General features: G+C 34.8%; 2 protein-coding genes across 2 annotated transcripts in view; both read right to left on the reverse strand.

Annotated features, from left to right (window-relative positions):
• Window positions 1-2,457: 2,457 nt before the first annotated feature.
• On the reverse strand, window positions 2,458-4,915 carry foxl3 (forkhead box L3). Its single transcript, XM_052570116.1, has 3 exons — window positions 4,725-4,915; window positions 3,755-3,923; window positions 2,458-3,497 (listed from the first exon to the last, which is right to left on the reverse strand). The coding sequence occupies exons 1-3, from the start codon at window positions 4,832-4,834 to the stop codon at window positions 3,081-3,083; spliced, it is 696 nt and encodes a 231-aa protein (XP_052426076.1). The 5' UTR covers window positions 4,835-4,915; the 3' UTR covers window positions 2,458-3,080.
• A 7,110-nt stretch (window positions 4,916-12,025) lies between these two features.
• The window catches only part of LOC127969477 (extracellular serine/threonine protein kinase FAM20C), a 43,080-nt gene continuing 32,464 nt past the window's right edge, over window positions 12,026-22,641 (reverse strand). The window contains exons 4-10 of the mRNA XM_052571479.1: window positions 19,121-19,213; window positions 15,710-15,825; window positions 14,571-14,751; window positions 14,069-14,178; window positions 13,875-13,956; window positions 13,683-13,742; window positions 12,026-12,750 (exon numbers count right to left, since the gene is read on the reverse strand). Of these exons, the coding sequence (XP_052427439.1) occupies window positions 12,492-12,750; window positions 13,683-13,742; window positions 13,875-13,956; window positions 14,069-14,178; window positions 14,571-14,751; window positions 15,710-15,825; window positions 19,121-19,213 (901 nt within the window). The 3' untranslated portion in view covers window positions 12,026-12,491. The remainder of the gene's footprint in view (window positions 12,751-13,682; window positions 13,743-13,874; window positions 13,957-14,068; window positions 14,179-14,570; window positions 14,752-15,709; window positions 15,826-19,120; window positions 19,214-22,641) is intronic.

Genomic DNA, 22,641 nt, shown 5'->3' on the forward strand with positions numbered 1-22,641 from the left:
TTTTCCCTTTTTAAGAAGCATTTTATAATAATTTACTGGCCAAAATCCAATTTGAAAACGGGAAAAGGCAATGAAAGCTAAACATTTTGAGTAAATGAGCTGTTTATGTTTATTATATGGGTGCTATTATCGTTGCACATCACTGATTTCCCAATTTCCTCATTCAGTGCTGTTTACTTAGCCCTAAGCCTCTCATTTCACCTCGCTGACAATGCTTCAATATAATGCAACACATGTATGCACAAAAGAGGGTTTATTTACAAATAATGGGGGGGGGGGGACTGAAATTTTTATCTAAGATTTGTACAATGACAATGACAGTCACAATATTCCTAAACCAGAAGAGACACATTAATGGGTGAACTATGAATTGGTTTTTCATTCTAAAAAAAATGAGAGTAATCTTAACGCAAGAATGCTGTCGGAGCTTTGATTTTCTTTTTTCTTTTTCTTTTTTTTATGGGGGCTTTTAAGATCAAGCCTTGAAGCACTTTATGCTAAGTTAATTTACCCAAATATATCCACACCAGAGCGCACAACATCAACAACGCTGTTAATAGAAACCTGCTGATCCATAACACTTTTAGAGTTAGATGTTCACTGGGGGCAGTGCAATATTTACCTTAATATCAGTGATCGATCAGAGGATTTGCAAGCCGGCATAAGGCGTTTAATTATAATTGCATCGGGATAGATGTTGTAGTGGCAGCAGGATTTGAATAAGGTCACATCTCCGGCTAACCTTGCAAGTGTAATGCTATATTAAATGCCACTCATGTTAAGTGTGTTGAAGCCTTTTTGATGCAGTCACTCCGTAATATAAAGGTTAAATTGAAAAATGTCCCCTCCTGACCACAAAGCAAGCCATGATTGATACACCTTAGAAGGAAAATAAATGTTAACAGGCTTCCGCTCTAAACTCCCGGCTTTATGAGTGATATGTATTCTAATAGAGTGTTTGAATCACATTTCTAAATGGAAAAGGTCAGTCAGAGAGATTAGGGAGATTTGGAGAAGGTTAGACTGCGCTTGTCTGACAGTTCGTTAATATTCAGTTATGTCTATTCAAATATGTCAAAGCATTTCTATATCATTAATATGAATTTTCTTGACTTGTGCGTAATGGACTTTTTACTTTGTATAAGTTACATACAGTATATGTGGGAAATTAATAAAACTAAGCACTCTTGTTTCCGTTCTTTATGATAAATCATAAATATTTTGCCTAATTAGTACATTACTGGAAACTGGCTGCAATTTAGAGTGTTCATTTATTCATAACCTCGTTTTGTTCAATGAGTGCTTCATTTTAGTCAGCAGTTCACAATTCTAAAGTCAGAATATCTAATCTGTTATAGAAGATTAGAATATTTAGAGAATGTTTTCTCAGATCCTGAATGTTGCAAACGGGGCAAGAAAGAGTCTTCAAGCAGTATTTTAAATGATTACTGCTTTATTGCCTTATATTGGCAGTCAAACAATATTTAATAGATTCCAGCATTGCTATCTCTTATAAACCTACAAATTTATCAGATATTGTAATTATTGTTTCACTAAGCTTGTTGGTCACTAAACTTGTTCGAATTTGACTAAAAACGAATGACCAAAACAAGGCCTATGATACATTGTGATCAATTCAGCAGAGTAGCACATCTCACTTTTCCCTTAAAAAAAAAGCTTAAAGACACTTTCATATAAACAGAGATTCCCGAACGAAATGACAGAACCCCCCCGGGGAGGGCTTTAGAGACGGAGAGCTCTGGTTTTGCCTGGGGGAGCATATGTTCGGTCGATCAGTGATTGATACGGATCACAGACCGTCAGGGAACAACGATACACATTATAAACAACACATGTAAACAATAGAGTTGTGCAGTAAGCAGGGAATGCTGATTCCACCAACCCCATAGCTATGTTAGTGCATTTACTTGCAAACACTTCACATTCTCCAAACCCGTGCCTGCAACACCAACACACCTCAGATGAGCATGAGATCTGTAGTTTTAACTTTATACTTTAAAGGTGAGGAATTAAAAATGTGAGTTATGTTTGGGTCACCCTTTACAATAAGGTCCCATTAGTTAATGCATTAGCTAATATTACTGATAATAAGCAATAAATTTATTATAGCATTTATCAATTAGTTAATAAAATACTGTATGTGTATATGTTCACGTGAACTCAAGTCCATTAAATGTGAACAGACACGACTTTTTGATTTTATTAATGCGTTAGTAAATGTCATATTTAACTAATTACTTTTTAATGTTAATGTTAACAAATGGAGACATACTGTAAAGTATTTCCTACAGTATGTTTGACATTAAAAGTATGATTGATTTAATCAAAATCAGCTGTAGTGAAAAATAACATATTTGAAACACATTTATTTCATGCTAATTATACTACAAATACATTTACATATTTATGTGCTTAATAAAAATGCCCTGCTATTGTACTTTTGGTATACTGGTATACTTAAAGTCTGATAAATTTGGAACAACTAATTTTGTACTTAATGCACTTTAATCGTGCAACTAAAGTCCAACTAAAGATATACTGAGGTATATATTTGATTGTGATAAAGTGGGGGACTATTACAATACTTCAGGTACACTTTAAATATCTTGCATTTAAAGACAGTATCTGTATACAGTCCTTATCAACAGTGACATTAAAACACATTTTAGGCTTAATATTAAGAAATCTGCATTGTGCACAAGTAGTACTCCAAATAAAGTGAAATTATAAGTTTTATATCAGTAAGCTGTGAGCGACATATCAGTAAATATGTTAAGAGATTTGAACTATTCTAAGTATGAAATAAATGTATTACTTTTTGGACTAGGGTATGCCTTCAAAGATTCATGACCATATGTGGATCTTTTCAAAAAGAGCATTTTTCCTATTTATATTATTAGCAATATCATTCAGTATTATTATGTTTTAAGTCACTATATGCACACAACAAACTGCATGTGCCTACTTGACAAGCTGATTTGCATTATGGGAAAGCCTGTCTGCGCTCTATAGAAGCCTTAAAGTTTTTTTTTTTTGACTGTTTCAGTCTATGGTTTTGGTTAGATGGTCCAGAAGTGTAGACTGAGATGTTGCGGCTCCAGATGATGGATCACAGCTCCAGCTCCACTGTTAGGGGCTCTGAACCCGGGCAGAGGGTCCGGCGTGGAGAGGATGTAGTCAATGCTGAATTTGATCTCAGGCTCAGGTTTGCTGAGAGGCGGGTTGTTTTGGGCCGGTCTGTGACTAGTGTTCACAGGGCAGAAAGAATCTGAATCCACGGGTCTTACTGCAATGCCCTGATGAGTGTCCATGGAAATGAAGGGTTCGGCTGGCTCCTTCAGGCCCATTTTTAAGTTGCGTCTGCGGCGGCGGCGACGAAAGTTGCCATTTTCAAAGAGGTCCAGCATGGACTCGCAGCCTGTGGCGAATGTCCAGTAATTACCTTTTCCTTTCTCGTTACCTTCTGTACGAGGCACCTGAGGAAAACATATAATCAGCAGCCAGTTACAACAAACCCCTAAAGTTAGGAAACCCATTAATAACGCCTTTACCTTACTAATTATAACTATGGGTTTTCTTTACTATTTCTTAAACATTTATTGCAGCTGAGTACAGATTTCAGATGCAAAGAATAAAAAAACAATCTGGTTGTTTATATATTGGAAATTGTTCATTCAATGTTTTGTTTTTTTGATGTTTACGTTTTAACATACACATCCAGTCTCCATCATACCTTTATAAAGCAGCTGTTTAGAGAGAGGTTATGACGAATTGAGTTTTGCCAAGCCCTCTGGTTGGATCTGTAATAAGGAAATCTCCTCATGATGAACTCGTAGATTCCTGATAGGGTAACTTTGTTCTCGGGGCTCTGCTGTATAACCATCGCTATTAGTGCAATGTAACTGATAGACAGAGACGGAAAACGGATGTCAGAGAAAGAGTAAGAAAAGATTTGTCCCTTCAAAGCTCTGTATCCCCTAATTAAGGCTTTACAGGAATATTTGTAATCATTCATACACATGCGGAAATAATGAATAGAATATTACAAATATGATATACTTTAAATCTAAAAATATACTTTAAATATAAAATTAATATACTTGAAATGAAACTATTAATATTGATAATATTGTAAGAGACTCCACATTGCAAGTGCGCTCTGATCAAGTCAACAGCAAACAACTTTTCATGATTGCTAAAGTTATTATAATTATGATAATTAATACATATTGCTGTAATTATATATATATATATATATATATATATATATATATATATATATATATATATATATATATATATATATACATGATCATACACACATACACATATATGCATAATATATATTTATTTAATAACTTGTGTTATTATAATAACCTTTCCTTAATTACTTACAAAAGTTAGCACTGTAATGCTTAACACTTCATTAATTCTACCAACTTAAGAAATACATTTTGAAATATAAAATAATAAAAAACATCATAACAAAAATAACATTAACTAATATTTAATTTAATTTACAAAATTATTGTAAAAGTGCTAAACAAAAAGTGCTAATTTATTAAATTTATATATAATTGTTTACTAAATTAGGCTACTATTGCTATAATATAATATAATATAATATAATATAATATAATATAATATAATATAATATAATATAATATAATATAATATAATATATAACAACAACAATGAAATACCTGTAAGCTGGTCGACACACTTTCTTCTCTTCATCAGTGGCACATGAGGGGTATCCTTCTCCATCATAGTTAAAACAGTTATAAGGATATTGCGAGCTGTCAAACATCATCAGACGTCCAGGGTGGCAAGCCTTTATGGTTTCTAGTAATGAGAAAGGCTCTAGCTGGCCAAGACAAATGAAGCAGCGCTCATGAGAAGTGTTTGTGAGTGTGTGTACTGTAGGGGAAGTGGCCGGCTGCTGCTCAGATGCTCATATAATGGGCGTACATGACTGGAACTACTGTAAACGTCTGAACCCGGGGCGTGATCAACAAACTCCAGTCACTCATTCACTCTTTGATTCTGGGTGGTCCGGTCCTACTCGGGATTGGGTGTTTTGTTTTTTTCTTGTGTTTCTTTTTATAGTCTGATCCTCTTAACTATAATTGAATGACGAAATAAACGTTAACAAACATGTATCTCGTGGCTTTCGTCTTAACTCTTTCAGGTTGTTTATATTGTGTTGAGTTAATCACATATCTCTCGGCAACAACTCTTGGCTTCTGTAGATGCAATCTATAATGCGGCATAATAGCCATAAATTGTGTTTCCGTGACTAAAAAGGGGATGTGTGTTCAAAAGAACATTAAATGGCATATGAGGGACCGAGAAACACGAGCAAACAGCCCGCGGCGCGAGATGTCTGTGTGTGGCCTCCGATCGATCTCGCTTCCTTGTTTGGACACATGCAGCTCGGACATCTGGGACCGAGCTCATTCATTTTTTCTTTTTAAACGATAGGCTACAATTCGTCAAAAACGGCCTTGGTTTGATAATTTAGCAGGTGAGGCTTGAACAAGGATTCACGTTCCGTTGTTTTGCGTTCGTTCGTTTAAACTGAAGTTTACAAACGCTCATGTGGCGTTTCCTGTCTGAGTGCACAGAGAGTGCGATCTGATAACGGTCCCTGCGGAGTCCCGCTCCGTTCCCATGACGCCGTTTCCTCTGCTGGACCGTCTGCGGCTGCTGTGATCGCTGCAGTCCCCCTGTCCCCCCAGACTAGACCAGACCACTGCACACAAGACCATTACTGCACCAGCAGAAAAACACTGTGCACCAGGGCCAGACATTAACCAGGCTTCAGGCAAAACTCCTAATAATTAAATGGTAGGGGGTAAAATGACCCCGTCTCCCTTTTTATCAAATGTTATGTGTACAACGTTATGTTATATCAAAATACATTTTTTAATAATGGTTCGTTTGGTTAATATAGATTTTATAATAATATACCAATTTATAACTGTTTCATTTTTCATAATTTAATAATTATATTAAATTTCTTCATACTCATTGTATATTTTAGAGTTTTTTTTACATCACTATTCTAGATGCTCACCAGACACAAAACTGCATGTAACACTTTAATAACTCTAACCCTAAAAACATTATTAATGGTTACATTGCTTTTGCACCACATTTTCATATATATATATATATATATATATATATATATTGTAGATTATATATCTAAAAATTGTAGATTTATATACATAACAAAAAAGTGTGAAACAACTGAAAATATGTCATATTCTAGGTTCTTCAAAGTAGCCACCTTTTGCTCTGATTACTGCTTTGCACACTCTTGGCATTCTCTTGATGAGCTTCAAGAGGTAGTCACCTGAAATGGTCTTCCAACAGTCTTGAAGGAGTTCCCAGAGAGATGCTTAGCACTTGTTGGCCCTTTTGCCTTCTGTCCAGCTTACCCCTAAACCATCTCGATTGGGTTCAGGTCCGGTGACTGTGGAGGCCAGGTCATCTGGAGCAGCACCCCATCACTCTCCTTCTTGATCAAATAGCCCTTGATGCCTTCAGTGTGACTCTACAATTTTCATAGTCATGAAAATAAAGAAAACTCTTTGAATGAGAAGGTGTGTCCAAACTTTTGGTCTGTACTGTACTTTGGTCTATATATATATTAATTATTGAAAATTGTATCTGATTATTTACAGGGTTTTAGTGTTGTTATGCAGTGTTAATGCTGTTACTGCAGATGGGATTATAGATGATAATAATGGTGTCTTGACATGCGAAGGACTGCTTGTTTTCAGAGGTGTAATGAGTTAACCTCTGTAGGTTGTTTTTATTCAGGTAGTTATCAAGGTTTGTGCAGGCTAGCTGCTAGAGGTTTTCAAAAAAGACAGTTATGATTGTATATCTGTTTACTATCTAGCCTATAAAGTTAAACTTAACTTAACCTAAAGCCTCAACTGTGGTTGTATATTTTGCCTTCAAATAGTCCTATAGGTTATGCCTGCTGTGGTTGCATGTGTTTGTTGAACTAGAGAACAGTCAAGAATTCTATCTACATAACATATCACAGGTCTCTATGATATGGGGAGAGCGGGGTTGAAAGTAACGTGGGGCGAAAGTAACAACGCGATTTTCTCCAAGCCTCTTTCTTCATTTGCATTCCCAGCTGACAGCATATTCAGCATGCAATCCTTGATGGAGCTGAGAAATATCACGTGATTTCCTCGTCGTTTCCCAAAGTTAGGTCCTTAAAACTGTTTTCGATTGCAAAAAGTAAATTATTGAAGCGGTAATTTTTTTTAATTAGTCGTGTTGTTTTTCTTGTGTCATGTGTCACAGTAATGATCAATCTACAGGTTATTTAGTGCTTTAACACATCCTAAAGTTTGCATTTTCAATTTTTTTAGTGTAAAATTAAATTGAGTTTAAATGTCAGGAGTTCCTGTTGGGACGAAAGTAACAATTGTTACTTTTGTCCCACTACAGTGACAAAAAGTATTTATTTTGTTCCAGTGCATGCTATATTGTGACTTTCTGCATCTTGAATTATTTCTTACAAATGTTTATGTCATATTATGCCAAAAAAAACATGTCTGAGTGAGGGTCAGAAAGGTCTGGTTTTATCCAAATGTTTTTGAGAGGGCGTTTCTGGACATAGAGGAACATCACTGTCTGGGCAGCTGCTACATCACATTTATATTTAGGTTGTAGCCATATCTTAGCCTTTACACCTCCACCTATGAATTTGCAGTGTTGCCAGATGTTTTAATGCACATTTTCAATTTATGTATAAAAACAACTGGATGGAAACATACTGTTACATTATGTTTAAAGGTTTATTATTATTATGCTAATGTAATTAAATGTTTATATTGTACATTCTGTTGAATTTTTATTTTATTTTATAAAAATGCATTGAAATTGACAATAAAAAAATACAGTCAGGTTTTGAGACATCTGATGAAACTTAAATTTAAAATGAAAATATGAAGATGTAATTTAATTTTTTGCAAAGATTAAGGACAAAATAAGTTTGCAGTTACATATTAACAAGGTCACAATCAGGTATACTTAAGAAAACTAAGAGTAACAGCAAAAAATCTAGCTTATATTGTTGTGTTACTTTCATCACAACCGAGGGGGTCGAAAGGAACAATGTGCAACTTATGTTCAAAGTGAAATTATACTGAAGTCTTTCTGCATTTCTACAAAATACCACCTGGTATTGATAGACCACACTTCTGAGTTACTGGCCACAGCAGAAATAAATCTCTGTCTACAACATGATCTTTTAAAATTATGTTTTTCTGAAAAATGGTACTTTCGCCCTTGCTCTCCCCTAACAGTTGCTTAATGTCTTACTTAATGCATAATAAATGCATCAAAACTATCATATTGTATTATTTGTCTGATGATGTTTGATTATTTGATCCATCCATAACCAAGAGAAATACTAACTTTTAAGATTTGACTGTTCTACATGAAAGGTGATTTTGGCCTTTTATCATAGACTTTTCAGTGTCCCACTTTAGGAACACATCTGTACAGCTGGGACAGCTTTTAATTATCATACCATTTTGAGCTAATATATAAAGAACCATGTCTTAAAACAGTCCAGACATTTCCTAATCACTTTAATTGTAACCACTATAGCATAAACGTTTCTACATGGCCTCTGGTCATTAGCTAGACTAGATAATTAGCTAGTCTAGATAATTGATCAATTTGAACTGTTTAAACAGAAGTAAACATTTGATCACTTTAGAACAAACAATCGCTCTAAATGTGATTTTGTAGCAATTACATAAAAGCAAAGTATTAATGTAAATGTAAATGCTTCTTAGTGATAATGATGTCCAATTTTTATAAAAAAAAAAAAGGTGAAAAGCAACAAAATTCCTATTATAATATTAACACTTCTGGTGTCCTAATCAGTGTGGATTATAGCAGTGTTAAGATAATGCCTGTGATGTATTCAAAAGTATATAATTTTTTCAATTAAATTATTATGCATACAGTATATATATATATATATATATATAAAAATAACATCTGTATAAGACCATTTGCGTAATCTTTGTTTATTGCACCATAACCAAGGGGAAAAACTGAAACAAAAAGCCAAAATAAGAGACAAAATGACTGCAACAACAAAACATTCCGTATTTCTTTGAAAATGTGAAAATACCGTAAATATAAAGAAAACAACTAAATGTATGGAACTGCGTTGTTGCCTTGGTATGATACACCACATTTATTCTGCTGACTACTCTGTCATCTCCACAACTGAGTATTCAAGTATATCTCTAATTGCACAGGCACTCAGTTAACATATTTACAGAACTTTTTCAGCAGTTAGTAGAAACATGTTTCGTAGTACAACACGGGCTGTAAAGAGCTCTACATAAACACCAACATCCTTCCCACCTTCAACTAAAAATACACAAAATCTTACAATGTACATGCTATACATACACTGAAGCATATAATATATACAAAATTATACTAAAAAACATGGCCTCTGTGTTTCTGCCTATGAGTTTGGGCTAAAACCCAAGTGGTAATAATGCTTCAGTTGCCTGTCATGTACTGTTTCTTTAAGAGCTGTGTAGTTTCTAAAAAACATTTCTTAAAAATACCAATTTAATGTATTTATTATTATTTTTTCTTTTTACTGCGGTCAAAATTCTTCAATAGAATGCTTATTCAGAAACAGAGGACGAAAGATGTGTAACCTATACCATCATAGAGATCTAAAAAAAAAACATCATTCACATACATACTCTTCTGAGCACAACAAAACAGTTTTTCAAAATGTTAGTTTAATAGCATGAAAATTCTACAGTGATTCATAGATTTGACATTATTAATCAGTATCCTTGTGCAATTTAAGGGCTACATTTTTAGGTCACGTGGGTGGAAATGCAGCAGTCACACTATATTGATTATTGATATTTGAATGTTCAGTTTTAGATATTGCATTAAATATGACTGAAAAAAGAACTGATATGCTGGAAATGATGCAGGTTGTTACATTTTAAGGACATTTCTCTGAAATCCAGTAAACCATCTTTTTTCAAACACATACTGCACATTGTTACTTATCTACTCACATTAGCACAAATACTGCAATTGGTTTAATGTACGTACTAGATCAGTCTACCTCTTTGATTCGTAACAGAATTTATGAATGGCATGTTTGGAATAATAAATATGGAACTCAATAAATAACCTCTGATCAGCTATAACATGACAGACGGGACACTTTTAGGAGAAAACTCACATTTCACTCAAAGCATTTTGTCCTAAATAAGATCAAGAAAAATACATTGCTATATGAAAGCACAGTTCCTCTCATTCCTCCTTGGTATGGAGAGAGTATAAAGAATGTTGTTTGAAGACATGAAAGTCCACATATATTTAGACAAAGGTGCACACGTTACATACAGCGGAGAGAGAGTTTGAGAAGCTGTAGCTCCTCATAAGTTTGTAAGCTAAAATGTTGCCTCTTCTTTAGCTGCAAAAACGTCAGACAAACATTCACTGTAGCCACTGGTATCCTTTATAACAGTGGTTCTCAACTGGATTTGCTTTGCATCTCACATCAACCAAAGGCTAAAAAGGAAAAGAAGCCCTACTTCTTTTTATTTATTTTTTATCAAGTAACAAAGATATAATATTATTATTATTTTTATTGCTTAGGACTAATAATATACCAAATTGAATAAACATAAGCTGAATAGGATTTTTTTTTTTCACTATTGTTTAATGTTATATACAGTGGGGATCGAAAGTTTGGGCACCCCTTGCAGAATCTGTGAAAATATGAGTAATTTTAAAAAAATAAGAGAGATCATACTAAATGCATGTTATTTTTTATTTAGTACTGTCCTGAGTAAGATATTGTACATAAAATATTTTAACATTTACTCCACAAGACAAAAAAAATGCTTAAATTATTATAATAACCCCTCTCAAAAGTATGGGAACCCTTGGTTCTTAATACTGTGTGCTCTTACCTGATGATCCTTGACTGTCTTTCTGTTTCGTGATGGTTGTGCATGAGCCCTTGTTTGTTCTGAACAGTTAAACTGAGCAGCGTTCTTCAGAAAAATCTTTAAGGTCCTGCAGATTCCTCAGTTTTCCAGCATCTTTGCATATTTGAACCCTTTCTAGCAGTGACTTTATGATTTTGAGATGCATCTTTTAAGACTGAGGACATTTGAGGGACTCAAACACAACTATTTAAAAAGATTCAAACATTCACTGATGCTCCAGAAGGAAACACGATGCATTAAGAGCTGGGGGGTGAAAACTTTTGGAATTTGAAGATCAAGGTAAATTGTACTTAATTTATGTAACCGGGAAACATACAAGTATCTTCTGTTGCTTATGAAGGGCAGAACTAAATGGGAAAAAATTATATTTCAACAAAATAAGACAAATTTGGCCATCTTCATTGTGTTCAAAAGTTTTCACCCCCAGCTCTTATTGCATCTTGTTTCCTTCTGGAGCATCAGTGAATGTTTGAATCTTTTTAAATAGTTGTCTTTGAGTCCCTCAAATGTCCTCAGTGTGATAAGATGCATCTCAAAATCATAAAGTCACTGCTGGAAAGGGTTGAAATATGCAAAGATGCTGGAAAACTGAAGAATCTGCAGGAACTTAAAGATTTTTCTGAAGAACGCTGCTCAGTTTAACTGTTCAGAACAAACAAGGGACTCATGCACAACCATCACAAAACAGAAAGACAGTCGAGGATCATCAGGTAACAGAACACAGTACTAAGAACCAAGGGTTCCCAAACTTTTGAGGAGGGTTATTTTAATAATTTCAGCATTTTTTTGTCTTGTGGACTAAATGTTAATATCTTTTATGCACAATATCTTACTCAGGACAGTACTAAATAAAATATAACATGCATTTAGTATGATCTCTCTTATTTTTTAAAAATTGCTCATATTTTCACAGATTCTGCAAGGGGTGCCCAAACTTTTGAGCCCCACTGTAATTATAATAATTATCCATCAATATTTATTATTATTAATTATTATTATTATTATTATTTCAGTTTTATTTGCACTGCATTTTATAGGTTGCAATAATACTACTACTAATTAAAATATTATTATCATCATTATTTTATTATTTGCATTTAAGTGTTTTTTTTTTTACACAGGCCCATTTTAAGGTGACAATCCACCAGCTGAGAACCGCTGCTTTACAACACTGGCTGTTACATGTGAAGATCAGCTTACATTTCGAATGCAGGACTGCAGAACACCGTCTCTTTTTCTGTGTACTGCGTGTCTTTATTTGAACACATGGTCCATTAGTTGAGGAATGAGTCTTTGGAATTCACTGAATTCAGAAAAGTTTATCAACAAGAGCATCTCTTGCAAGACGTTCATGGTCTATAGAGCTGTGGTGGGACTTCAAAGGATCCGCCGGGGGGCGACCTGATTAGTCTATGCCCACTACCTTTGTGGGGCTGTGCCCGTGTTCAAGCCCTCCACAAGCAGGTCATCCTCTACTACATTACTGTAGCCCTCCTTCTCAATGCAGTCGGCCAGTACCTGGAGCACCAGGCGCAGCCGGCGGTCCATGGCCTCCAGATGAGGCCTAATGAGGATGGGTGACAGCGTATCAGTCTGCAGACTTTCCTCCATCAGAGCACTCAGTCTGAACTCCTCCTTAGCCAGCAGCTGAAGCCGTAAATGAGTGGACTTCTTCACCCTGAGTCAAACAGATCAGAATCACTGACCAAAAAACACCAATTAATCAATGCATTTTCTTGTGGGATGAATTAGGATGAAATTAGGACATTAATTAATAAGTGTTTGCCCACTTTTTCAGGAGCAATGGTGTATTTCTTCAATTTTTTTTTAAGTCTTTGTTAAAGCGTTATAAACCAGGAATCACTCCAACCAGCTACGAGTTGAATCACAACATCACAAAACCTTGATTTGAAGCAAAGAAGTATTTGAAAATCAGGCAAAAACACAAAGGTACAAGACACAACTGTAATTCCAATTCCAATGCAAATGACATAACTGAATTAAAAAGATGGTGAAAATAAAACTGTTCATTTAAAGTTGTTGATGACAACAATGTACTTTATTTTGATAAATTTATTGTAAATATACATATATACAAAGCCCTCCATTACATTTTATAGATTTATTAGCATATTTTGAGAGCATAGGGAGACTTCATGGAAGAGTGTGACTCTGATTGGAGGAATTACATGTACTGCATTGTGGGTAATGTAGTTTTTTTAAATACCAGTAATTCCGCTATTTAAACATGATTATTTAAAATAAATTAATTAAATTAATAGCGTTAACAAAATGATTAACAACCTCTTAGCCCACAACAGGTCTGTTTATAAGATTAATCAGTTTAGAAGTTCATTGTTAAAAGTCAAAAACCTGAATATTATACTTTATTGCAAGTAATCACATACTAATAGAAAAGAATAATTAAATGAAATTTATAAAACAGGTAACTTTTTAATCATAATATTAAAAGATAATTTAAACCATACAAATATTGAAATTGCAGTTAAATGCTGCTTAATTTGATAGCCTTGATTCAAACAACTTTCGTTGTGCTGAAGTGATTGGTCATATATTGAACAATAAGTAATGAATAAAGCAAATACTAACCTGCAGCACTGACTCAAAGGCACCAGTATGGAGAGCTCATCGTGAGAGTGTTTACCAAAGCTGAAGATTAAAAGAGAAATCAGACATAACAAAACCTCATAGCATTAAAAAAAACCTGCATATTTACTAATAATGAAATGAAGACGCGAGTTGTATTATGAGAGTTAAAGATATCCAGATAAAATGGCTTACCCTCTTCCGTTATCAAGATGAATAATGAAAGTTTCATTTCCAAATTTTTCAAATGTCTCATAATGATGACGATCCATATTCCCTTTGAAGATATATAAACATTATTTTATAAAATAGCTTAAATAGCTTGATCTAATTCCAGCTTCAGTTCTGAATTCAGAAACGAACGATGCACTCCTGTGAAATCCTCTTACCCATGAGGAAATCAAAAATGGTCATGTCCATGATGTCCAGCAGGCGTGTGCCGCTGTCATAGGGTGGCGTCTGCTTCACCTCTTCACAGTAATCTGGATCCACCTCCCACCTACACACACACACACACACACTGTACACTGAAACAGCACAACATGATGAAGGTCACTGTAATAAGACACTAGAGGGCTACCATGATAATCTGAGCAGAAACTGGATCGTTAGAACTGAGCAGATAAAACATGTTGCATGTTTAATACCCTCCTATTTACAATTTATAATGAGTATATCCTGTAGTTCAGCCTCTAAATCAGTTACTTCAGCACTTTGTGAATGTGTTTCATGCTAAGACAGCTAATCTTTAACACACACACATATATATATATATATATATATATATATATATATATATATATATATATATATATATATATATATATATATATATATACATATTATTTTAAATTGAATTAATATAAGCAAAGTGTGCCGTGTGGTCCTCACTCTGCTTTCTTGCGTTTGTGGTAGGATCGTCTCCAGGGGTTTCTCCAGGTCCTGCGCTTGGCCAAGGTCAGGTCGGGCAGAAATGCTGCTAAAGAACCCTCGATCTGGTCAGGCTTTCCACACAGAGCATGCTCAGTGGAGCAGTAGTACGAACATTCACCGTAGAAACAGATGTTATTGGCTGGAGGGATGATAGATGACACATACAGAACATATTTATAATGATTACTTTAAAGTCAACATTAAATAAAAAAATGACCTAATTTACTTCAGTAAGGCATGTTCTGCCCTTACTGTGCATAGTTTCATGAAATGAAATGTCTTAGTAAAAAATACCTTTAAATATAATTCATCGAAAGTAATTAATATAGCAAATATGATGAATCCTCCTTAAGCATTTAGTAAAAAAGATGAAATATTAGATTAGATTTTTAACTAGAAATGTGTTTTGTTGCATTAAACATTTTTGTCTACTTCACAACACTGTTTGGTTCCTTTTATCAAAAGGGAGGGAAAATCACACTTTTAAACAATTTCAGAGATAATTATAATCAAAAGAACGAATAATAAGACAATTAAACATTTTTCACAAATTTTTGTTGAATATCCTGTTACACCTGTAAACATTAATGTATCAGCTTTTCATATTGAGTTGAAATGATTTTTTTAAAAACTTTAAATCAATAATATTTCACAACATTCAAGTTTTTACTGTATTTCTGATCAAATTAGTGTATAAGAGACTTTGTACAAAAATGTACAAAGCCTCAAGAAGACTACTGTATATTTTAGTTTCATCCTTTAAAGGGGATCATATGGCAAAAATCTGAAGTTGGTGTCAAATGAGGTCACAGTTGAAAATGAATTTACCAACAGCGCCATCTATTGGTTGCTTACAATAGTAAGAGAAAATCAGAGTCTCCTCTGATTAGATTAAAAAGCACAGAGGAGATAGTATGCAAAATATGACCAAAAAAAAGACTTGTTGTTGCCTCAAGAGAAGAGAAGAGAAGAGAAGAGAAGAGAAGAGAAGAGAAGAGAAGAGAAGAGAAGAGAAGAGAAGAGAAGAGAAGAGAAGAGAAGAGAAGAGAAGAGAAGAGAAGAGAAGAGAAGAGAAGAGACCTCTGGGTGTTTAGTACCTGGTGAAATGAAAAAGGTTCTCCACAGTTTTTTGTCACGGGTCACATCTCGTATCTCTTTGGTCATATTCACCAGTCGCCCAGTCACTGGCGGCACTCGACGGAAATCCAGGATCCTGTGATCAATTTATCAAAATTATTGTTTTCATAATATGTTCACTTCACATAGGTCATACATTAAACACTAGGTTCACTGCTGTGTTACAGGACACAAATTAGTGTAAACATCATGTGTTAAGATAAACTGGTTATTATTATTATTTCGTGACTGATAAAATATGTACATACTGTGTATGGATCACACACACACACACGTTTGTTTTTGTGAAAAGTGGGGACATCCCATAGGCATAATGGTTTTTATAATGTATAAACTGTATATTCTATCACCCTACACCAACCCTACACCTAACCCTAACCCTCACAGGAAACTTTGTGCAATTTTACTTTCTCAAAAAAAAAAAAATTCTGTATGATTTATAGGCGATTTGAAAAATGGGGACATGGGTTATGTCCTCATAAGTCACCCTCTCCTTGTAATACCTGTGTCATACCCATGTCATTATACAGAGTTGTGTCCTGATATGTCACAAAAACAAGAGCACGCACACACACACACACACACAGACAGAAACACACAGACAGAAACACACACACACATATTATTAATTTAAATAGCTATTTGCTCTACTAAATTTATTAACTTAAAATACGTTATACATAATGCATAATGTTTTTAATATACATATACACAATGTTACATATAACAATATACAATATACACATAACATTAGTTAATTAACTAACTAAATTAACTTACAAGCCAATGAACAAATTCATATAGCAATTTGTTGGACTAACTTTTACCAGTAGAGGGCGCTCGAGCTATTCTACATAAAATACATAGCTTTTGAATAATAGATTAGTACCCTAAGAGATTAAACCTTCTCAAAATATTATTTTCATCGCAACCCTTTTAATTACTGTATATTTCATATTTCATAACTTAGCAAATAGTACATTTGTATTCTTAATTGTCTCTTTTGACAGAACTGACCTTGAACAAAACTGAGTTTACTGTTGAATGTGACAAACGTGTAGGCTTTCTTTCTGGTTATGAGTGAGCGTGGTTTGCTCATCCATGTTTTAAGACCTGTTCACCCCTCGTGCAAGTGTAGACCCTCTGCTGACAGGGCAACTTAGAAAAAAATCCCCCTGAAAACAACTAATGGACGGGGGCCTACGGGATAAAAGCACTTGAAGCTACTAATTGCCCAGTCATGCTGACAGAGATGACAGAGAGAGTTTGTGTGCAGGAGCCTTTTCCTCCTCTCTCTCTGTCCGATGTATAACTCAGAGGGAACTGTGGGGCAAATGAAAAGTAGACTTTTCAAACCACTCGTCTCCCTCAATCCTGACTTCCTCAAAGCCACGCTACTGTGAGCGTTTCCCATCGACTAAAATCAGATCATTAATGGTACGTTGTCGGATATAGCCGTGGTGGGCTTGTGAGGACAGAGAGGCCCACTGGGGGATGGTGCTCTTAAATAGAAATAACAACCTGCACTTTTGTCTAACCCAGATGAACTTTATTTAGAAAAGCTGGTGTTTTTTTGCGTTCTTGGTTTGCGCTTTCTACCCACACACATGCCTGTGTGTACCGACTAGATTTTACTCCCAACCAGATGTGCAGATGGAAGTGAGGCGGACCAGGCCAGTTTGGGCCGGGCCGGGCCAGCTGAATGATTATATTGTGCCCAAGACTCACGCTGGGTTCAGTCTGACTCACGCTCACACTGCTGGAGAGAAGAGGAGAGGAGGAGCGCTTGACAGAGAACAGCACAGGATAACAACACGACACAACATGACACACACCAATCAAGTGAGGCACCTCCACAGAGGGGACCAAGGCCATCACTAAAATCCACTAATTGTTATGGCTGGACCCCCTCTTTATTATATTACAGAGGACATCACACTCCAAAAATCATCACTTTGTTTTAAAAAATATTCTTACAAAAATTATAGAATAATAAAGATAAATAATATTTAAATAAAATATATATGCAAGAAGCTAATTTATATAAGTATATATTATATAAGCATATATCCAAATATATATTTAACATTTATTTATTATTTACCTAAAGCAATATTATATTATATTATATTATATTATATTATATTATATTATATTATATTATATTATATTATATTATATTATATTATATTATATTATATTATATTATATTATATTAAGTTTGGAGTCTGTGAGATTTTTTAAGGTTTCTGAAAGGTCTCATACTTACCAAGTCTGCATTTATTTGATTAAAAATATAAAAAAAATATTAATATAGTGAAATATTCTTACCATTTAAAATGACTGTTTTCTTTGTTTTTACATTATTTAAATAAATTATTTTTGTTGTGCAGCTTAGTATTTTAGTGGAAACCTTGATACTTTTTTTGTTTTTGTTTTTTGTCAGGATTTTTTTTAATTTATTTGAAGTGGTATTTTTTGTAACATTGTAAATTGCCACTTCTTATCACATGAATGCATTTTTGCTGAATAAAAGCTACATTGATTTATAAAAAAATATATATTGACCTCAAACATTATATTATATTATATTATATTATATTATATTATATTATATTATATTATATTATATACTTTTTCTCTAGTAGTTTTTTAGCCATTTCTGTCCATTGTCCCTCTTCTTCAACAGGGCCTGGGACAATGTTTCCGGCTGTCCACCTCCGTCTGATCAAATTGATGAGGAGAAAACGAGACGAGAATGGAAATAAACTATAATAGCAATAAATCCCAGAGTCTCAGATCACAATCGGGGGAAATCTGACTCATATAGCAAACAACCAATAAACTCGGCTGAAGTGAGCTGACAAGGACAGATGTCCACAGGTTATTGTGTCTGACACAAATGAAAGCCTCTCAATCACTGACATTCATCAGAAGGGTAATCACCTATAAGGAGACATTGCTGGATGGAGCTCGATTAGTGATCAGTTACTGACGGATGTGTTTGTGTTCATTCAGAGTGAGTCATTATGTTCTCTCTGGATTTCGTGTTTATGAGTGTAAAACTGCAGGTTTCTGACTGCTTACTGCCCCGAGATACATTCACATGCTGTACTTTCACACATACATATAAACACAAGTTCAAACGTGCTGAAAACATGCAGGACGCACCACAAGCGTTACGCATTCACACGCACACAAAACATTCTTGCGCAAATAAATGCGGCCCCACAGGTTCATATACACAAGCAGGCAAACACTTTTACAAGTGGCATGTGGTGGATGTATACATACACATATATATTCAGGGAAAGACAAACATCTCACACACACTCTATTCATGCCAGAGGCTGACGTTTATGGCCCGTTACCTGTCTAGATGATATGCTGCGATCTCAGCATTGTGCCTCTCGAAATCGGAGAAGTAGAAGAAGTCTGGGGGTGTCTGCTGCTCCCGTGTCTGCCTGCAAGGTAAAGGTTAATCTGCTGTAAGTCCCTTTCATCAATTCAGTCATAATCACAGCCCTAGCCCTTTAAACTAAAGCCACCCTGTCAAGAGAACTTTAAGAGAGACGCCCCTCCATTTTTTCTGGATTGATGCCTGGAAGAAAATGTCTTAACATATTTTTCTAAATACCTTATTTTATTACTTACTTAAAAATAACTAAAGAAACCAAGAAAACACAAATTAGAGTAACAAATAGTGCGATAATAATAGCGTAATGCTAACGACTTTTCTATTAAAGACACCGTTTTCCTTCCTGTATTGATGTAATTCCTACACTGTAAAAGTGATTGTGATTTTAACAGTAAAATACTGTAAAAATGCTACAGTAAAAACGTGTTAACTGGTCAACAGTAAGATTCCATACTATATACGGTGAATAAATGTAATTACATCTAATATGTTTTTGGAAGTTAAAAAGAAAAATTCATTGTATAATTTAGAGCAAAAAGCCGTAAATTGATACTCCCAGAATTCCCTGCATGACACTTCATATTTGATGTTTTTTGTTGAAATAATGTTTCTCAGTTTTTTCTTATCAGTTGTGTACATTAGGGTTTAATATCACGTCTAATGCTGTTAAATTAATGTTTATAGCATTATTTCAGTATCATGTGTGTCACCATGATGGGGTTTAGTGTTTGTGTGAATGACACTGTGTACACCATCTATATACACATTATCTATTGCCTTCCTCAGCTCGTAAAAAAGCTGTTTGTGATGAGCTTTGGTTCGTCATGTGACTTTCTCATGACCACCAGTTTTTGGTGGTTATCAGTGCATTACAATGTTTCAAAACAGATATAAACACTTCAATATGTTGGTTTTTTAACATCACATCAGTTAACAAAATCAGATTTTTATTGTAAATTTAGTCTGTAAAACCTAAAATGTTGCTAACACATTTTTTACAGTGAAGTTCTGGCAACCACAGCTCCTGGTATTTTACCGTAAACATTACAGATGATTTTTTTTTTTTTTTTTTTTACAATATATGTAATGAGGTTGTTTGGACGAATCATATCAAACAGCTTGTCCTTTAAAAATTCAATGAACCATGATCTGCTAGTTGTTATTGTTAGTGAGTTGCAAAATATCTGTGTAGTGCAGACAGTTTATTTTTTTAGCATTTAGGATTACACTGACATAGAAATAAAGCTACAAAACTCCTATAAGGTCTTTAAGAACATCTAAAATTATGATATTGTACATGAGCAGTTAATAACAGACCAAACAATATGAAAACAATATCGTTTAATCAATACTTGTAGGTCAATGGAGGACATATCAAGTTCCAGGCAAACATTTCTCTACAGACAAGAGCCAGAGGAACTATTTTTAACCAGCAGCCCGACTTCATACGTTCCCGCTGAAATGCTTTCAGCAGACTCCATTTCAAACATACTTGAGATTTCTCTCTCCTCTCCTCTCTTCCCTCCTCTCTCTCTTTCTGTGAATGCTGTCCGAATGTCAGAACAATTAAATCCAGCTGGGACCTCTCCTTTCTCAACAGTCTTAATCATGCAAGAAGGCGGTTCAAAACAATAACTTTTCTTGGAAGTGAATCGTGTCACTCCCCAACGTCTTTGTGGCAAACCGAACCAGTCTGAACCGAAAACAAGGTAGCTGGAGTGAAGAGTGCCAGCTCTGTAATGGAAACAGATCTTTATCTTGACAAAATCAGGCATTCAGTATCGTCCTCAGCTGGCGGCAATCGTTCAAGGCGCAGCTGCGAGGCTGACACGCTCACCCATCGTTAAATAACACAGCATGGGACCTGCCAAACGAGAGTCTCCAACTTCACATTCTTCTGCAGTCCGCTCCTCGGAGCCCCGGATAATATCGCTCTACTCGCCAACTGAGAACCTCTTTTCAGGCATGAAGAGAATTAAAATGGATTTGTGTTTCTGCCGGAAGAAACAGGCCTACTACTGCAACGAATCCAGAAGCGTTCTTGTGATGAACTCATTGGACCCTTGCCCCCAGACGCTCGGATGTTTAACAGGCAGATAAATGTGTACGGGTGTTTCTTTTGACCCTGTGGACTTTAGGAAAATAAACTCCCCTAAAACACTTATCACTCTCACTAATCTGTCCACTAACAGCAACTGGCAGTCTATTTACAATTTTAAATATTTACTCAAAATTCTTCTAATATATACTAAACATTTTCACAAAATTACAGCTTGACTGGAAAATGCACAATAAAAATGTTCTGTTCCCAAGAGATATTTCTTCACACATTTCAGTGACTCATATTTCATCTCAAGCTCTTCACTGACTCTGTTGTATATTGGTATATTACAAAAAACTTTAATAGGTGCAAAATTGTTGGTTGCGATAAACAGCACGTCAATCAACAGGGCCATGGTTGTATTTTGTGTAGTTGCAGCAGAACATAATATTTTCCCTCAACAAATATGATTTATATGAAAGATTTCATCATTTTAAAAAGGCAATAATATTTTCACAGTGGATTGTCATGTTTTGCTTGGGGTCAATATGATTTTATAAAAGAAATGAATAATTGTATTCAGCAAAAATGCAGTGAATAGTTTACATTTATAAACTTGCAGAAGAATTCTACTTCAATTAAATGCTGTTCTTTTGAACTTTATATTTATTATAGAATCCTGAATAAATATGTATCACTGTTTCCACAAAAATATTAAGCAGCACAACTGTTCTCGATAAAAATAAGACATGTTCCATTGGGCAACAAATCAGCATATTAGATTATATTTTGAACAGAAGTGTATATTTACATCTTTATACTGCATTTGTAAAGACGAAAAATAAGACATAAAACAAAAACAGAACTGAATTCTGCTAGTTTTAATAAAAATTATAATAAGGCATAAAAGTGTCTGAAGAAAACACCTGTGTACTAGTGGCAATGTATCATAATTTCACATTGCTTTGGCTCATAATTTCAGTCCTCTGGATACTGCATCAGCCTGTTTTCACAGTTATTGTAGCAGCTCACTGTCTAATGTACAGCAATGTAGCATTGTATCTCTAAGCATTTATTGAGCACCACTGAGCCCACGCACTTGACCCAGACAAGGTCTCCGCTGCGGTGACAGCACTTAGCATCTGCACACATCTGCCTCTGTTCTACAGTACGCTTTTTTTTTATCAAATAGGATTCCATCAAGGTAAATTCCGAGCTTAACATCAACTCCATAACGCGAATGGTCCCAACAGGAAAAAAAACAAAAACACAAGCTTTTTAAAAGGCTTTGAGACAGCAGCTGAAGGCGAAACCCTCTGAGGAGTGTTCTGTGGGTGGAGAACTCCAAACCCCCTCCTCTCACGCTGGCACTCCAGACAACCTTGTTAAGCTGGAGCTTGAGAGTTCTCATTTATTCCCATAAAACCCCAGAG

This window comes from Carassius gibelio, chromosome B12 (genome assembly GCF_023724105.1).
Source record: "Carassius gibelio isolate Cgi1373 ecotype wild population from Czech Republic chromosome B12, carGib1.2-hapl.c, whole genome shotgun sequence".
Classification (NCBI taxonomy): Eukaryota; Metazoa; Chordata; class Actinopteri; order Cypriniformes; family Cyprinidae; genus Carassius; species Carassius gibelio.

Bases quoted from the DNA above. Each gene is read 5' to 3' on its own strand.
- foxl3 (XM_052570116.1), bottom strand. From the start codon at position 4,834: ATGATGTTTGACAGCTCGCAATATCCTTATAACTGTTTTAACTATGAT. The intron at 3,924-4,724 runs GTATTTCATTGT...TCTGTCTATCAG, and splicing joins GTGTGTCGACCAGCTTACAG to TTACATTGCACTAATAGCGA. The intron at 3,498-3,754 runs GTATGATGGAGA...TGTTTTCCTCAG, and splicing joins TAAACAGCTGCTTTATAAAG to GTGCCTCGTACAGAAGGTAA.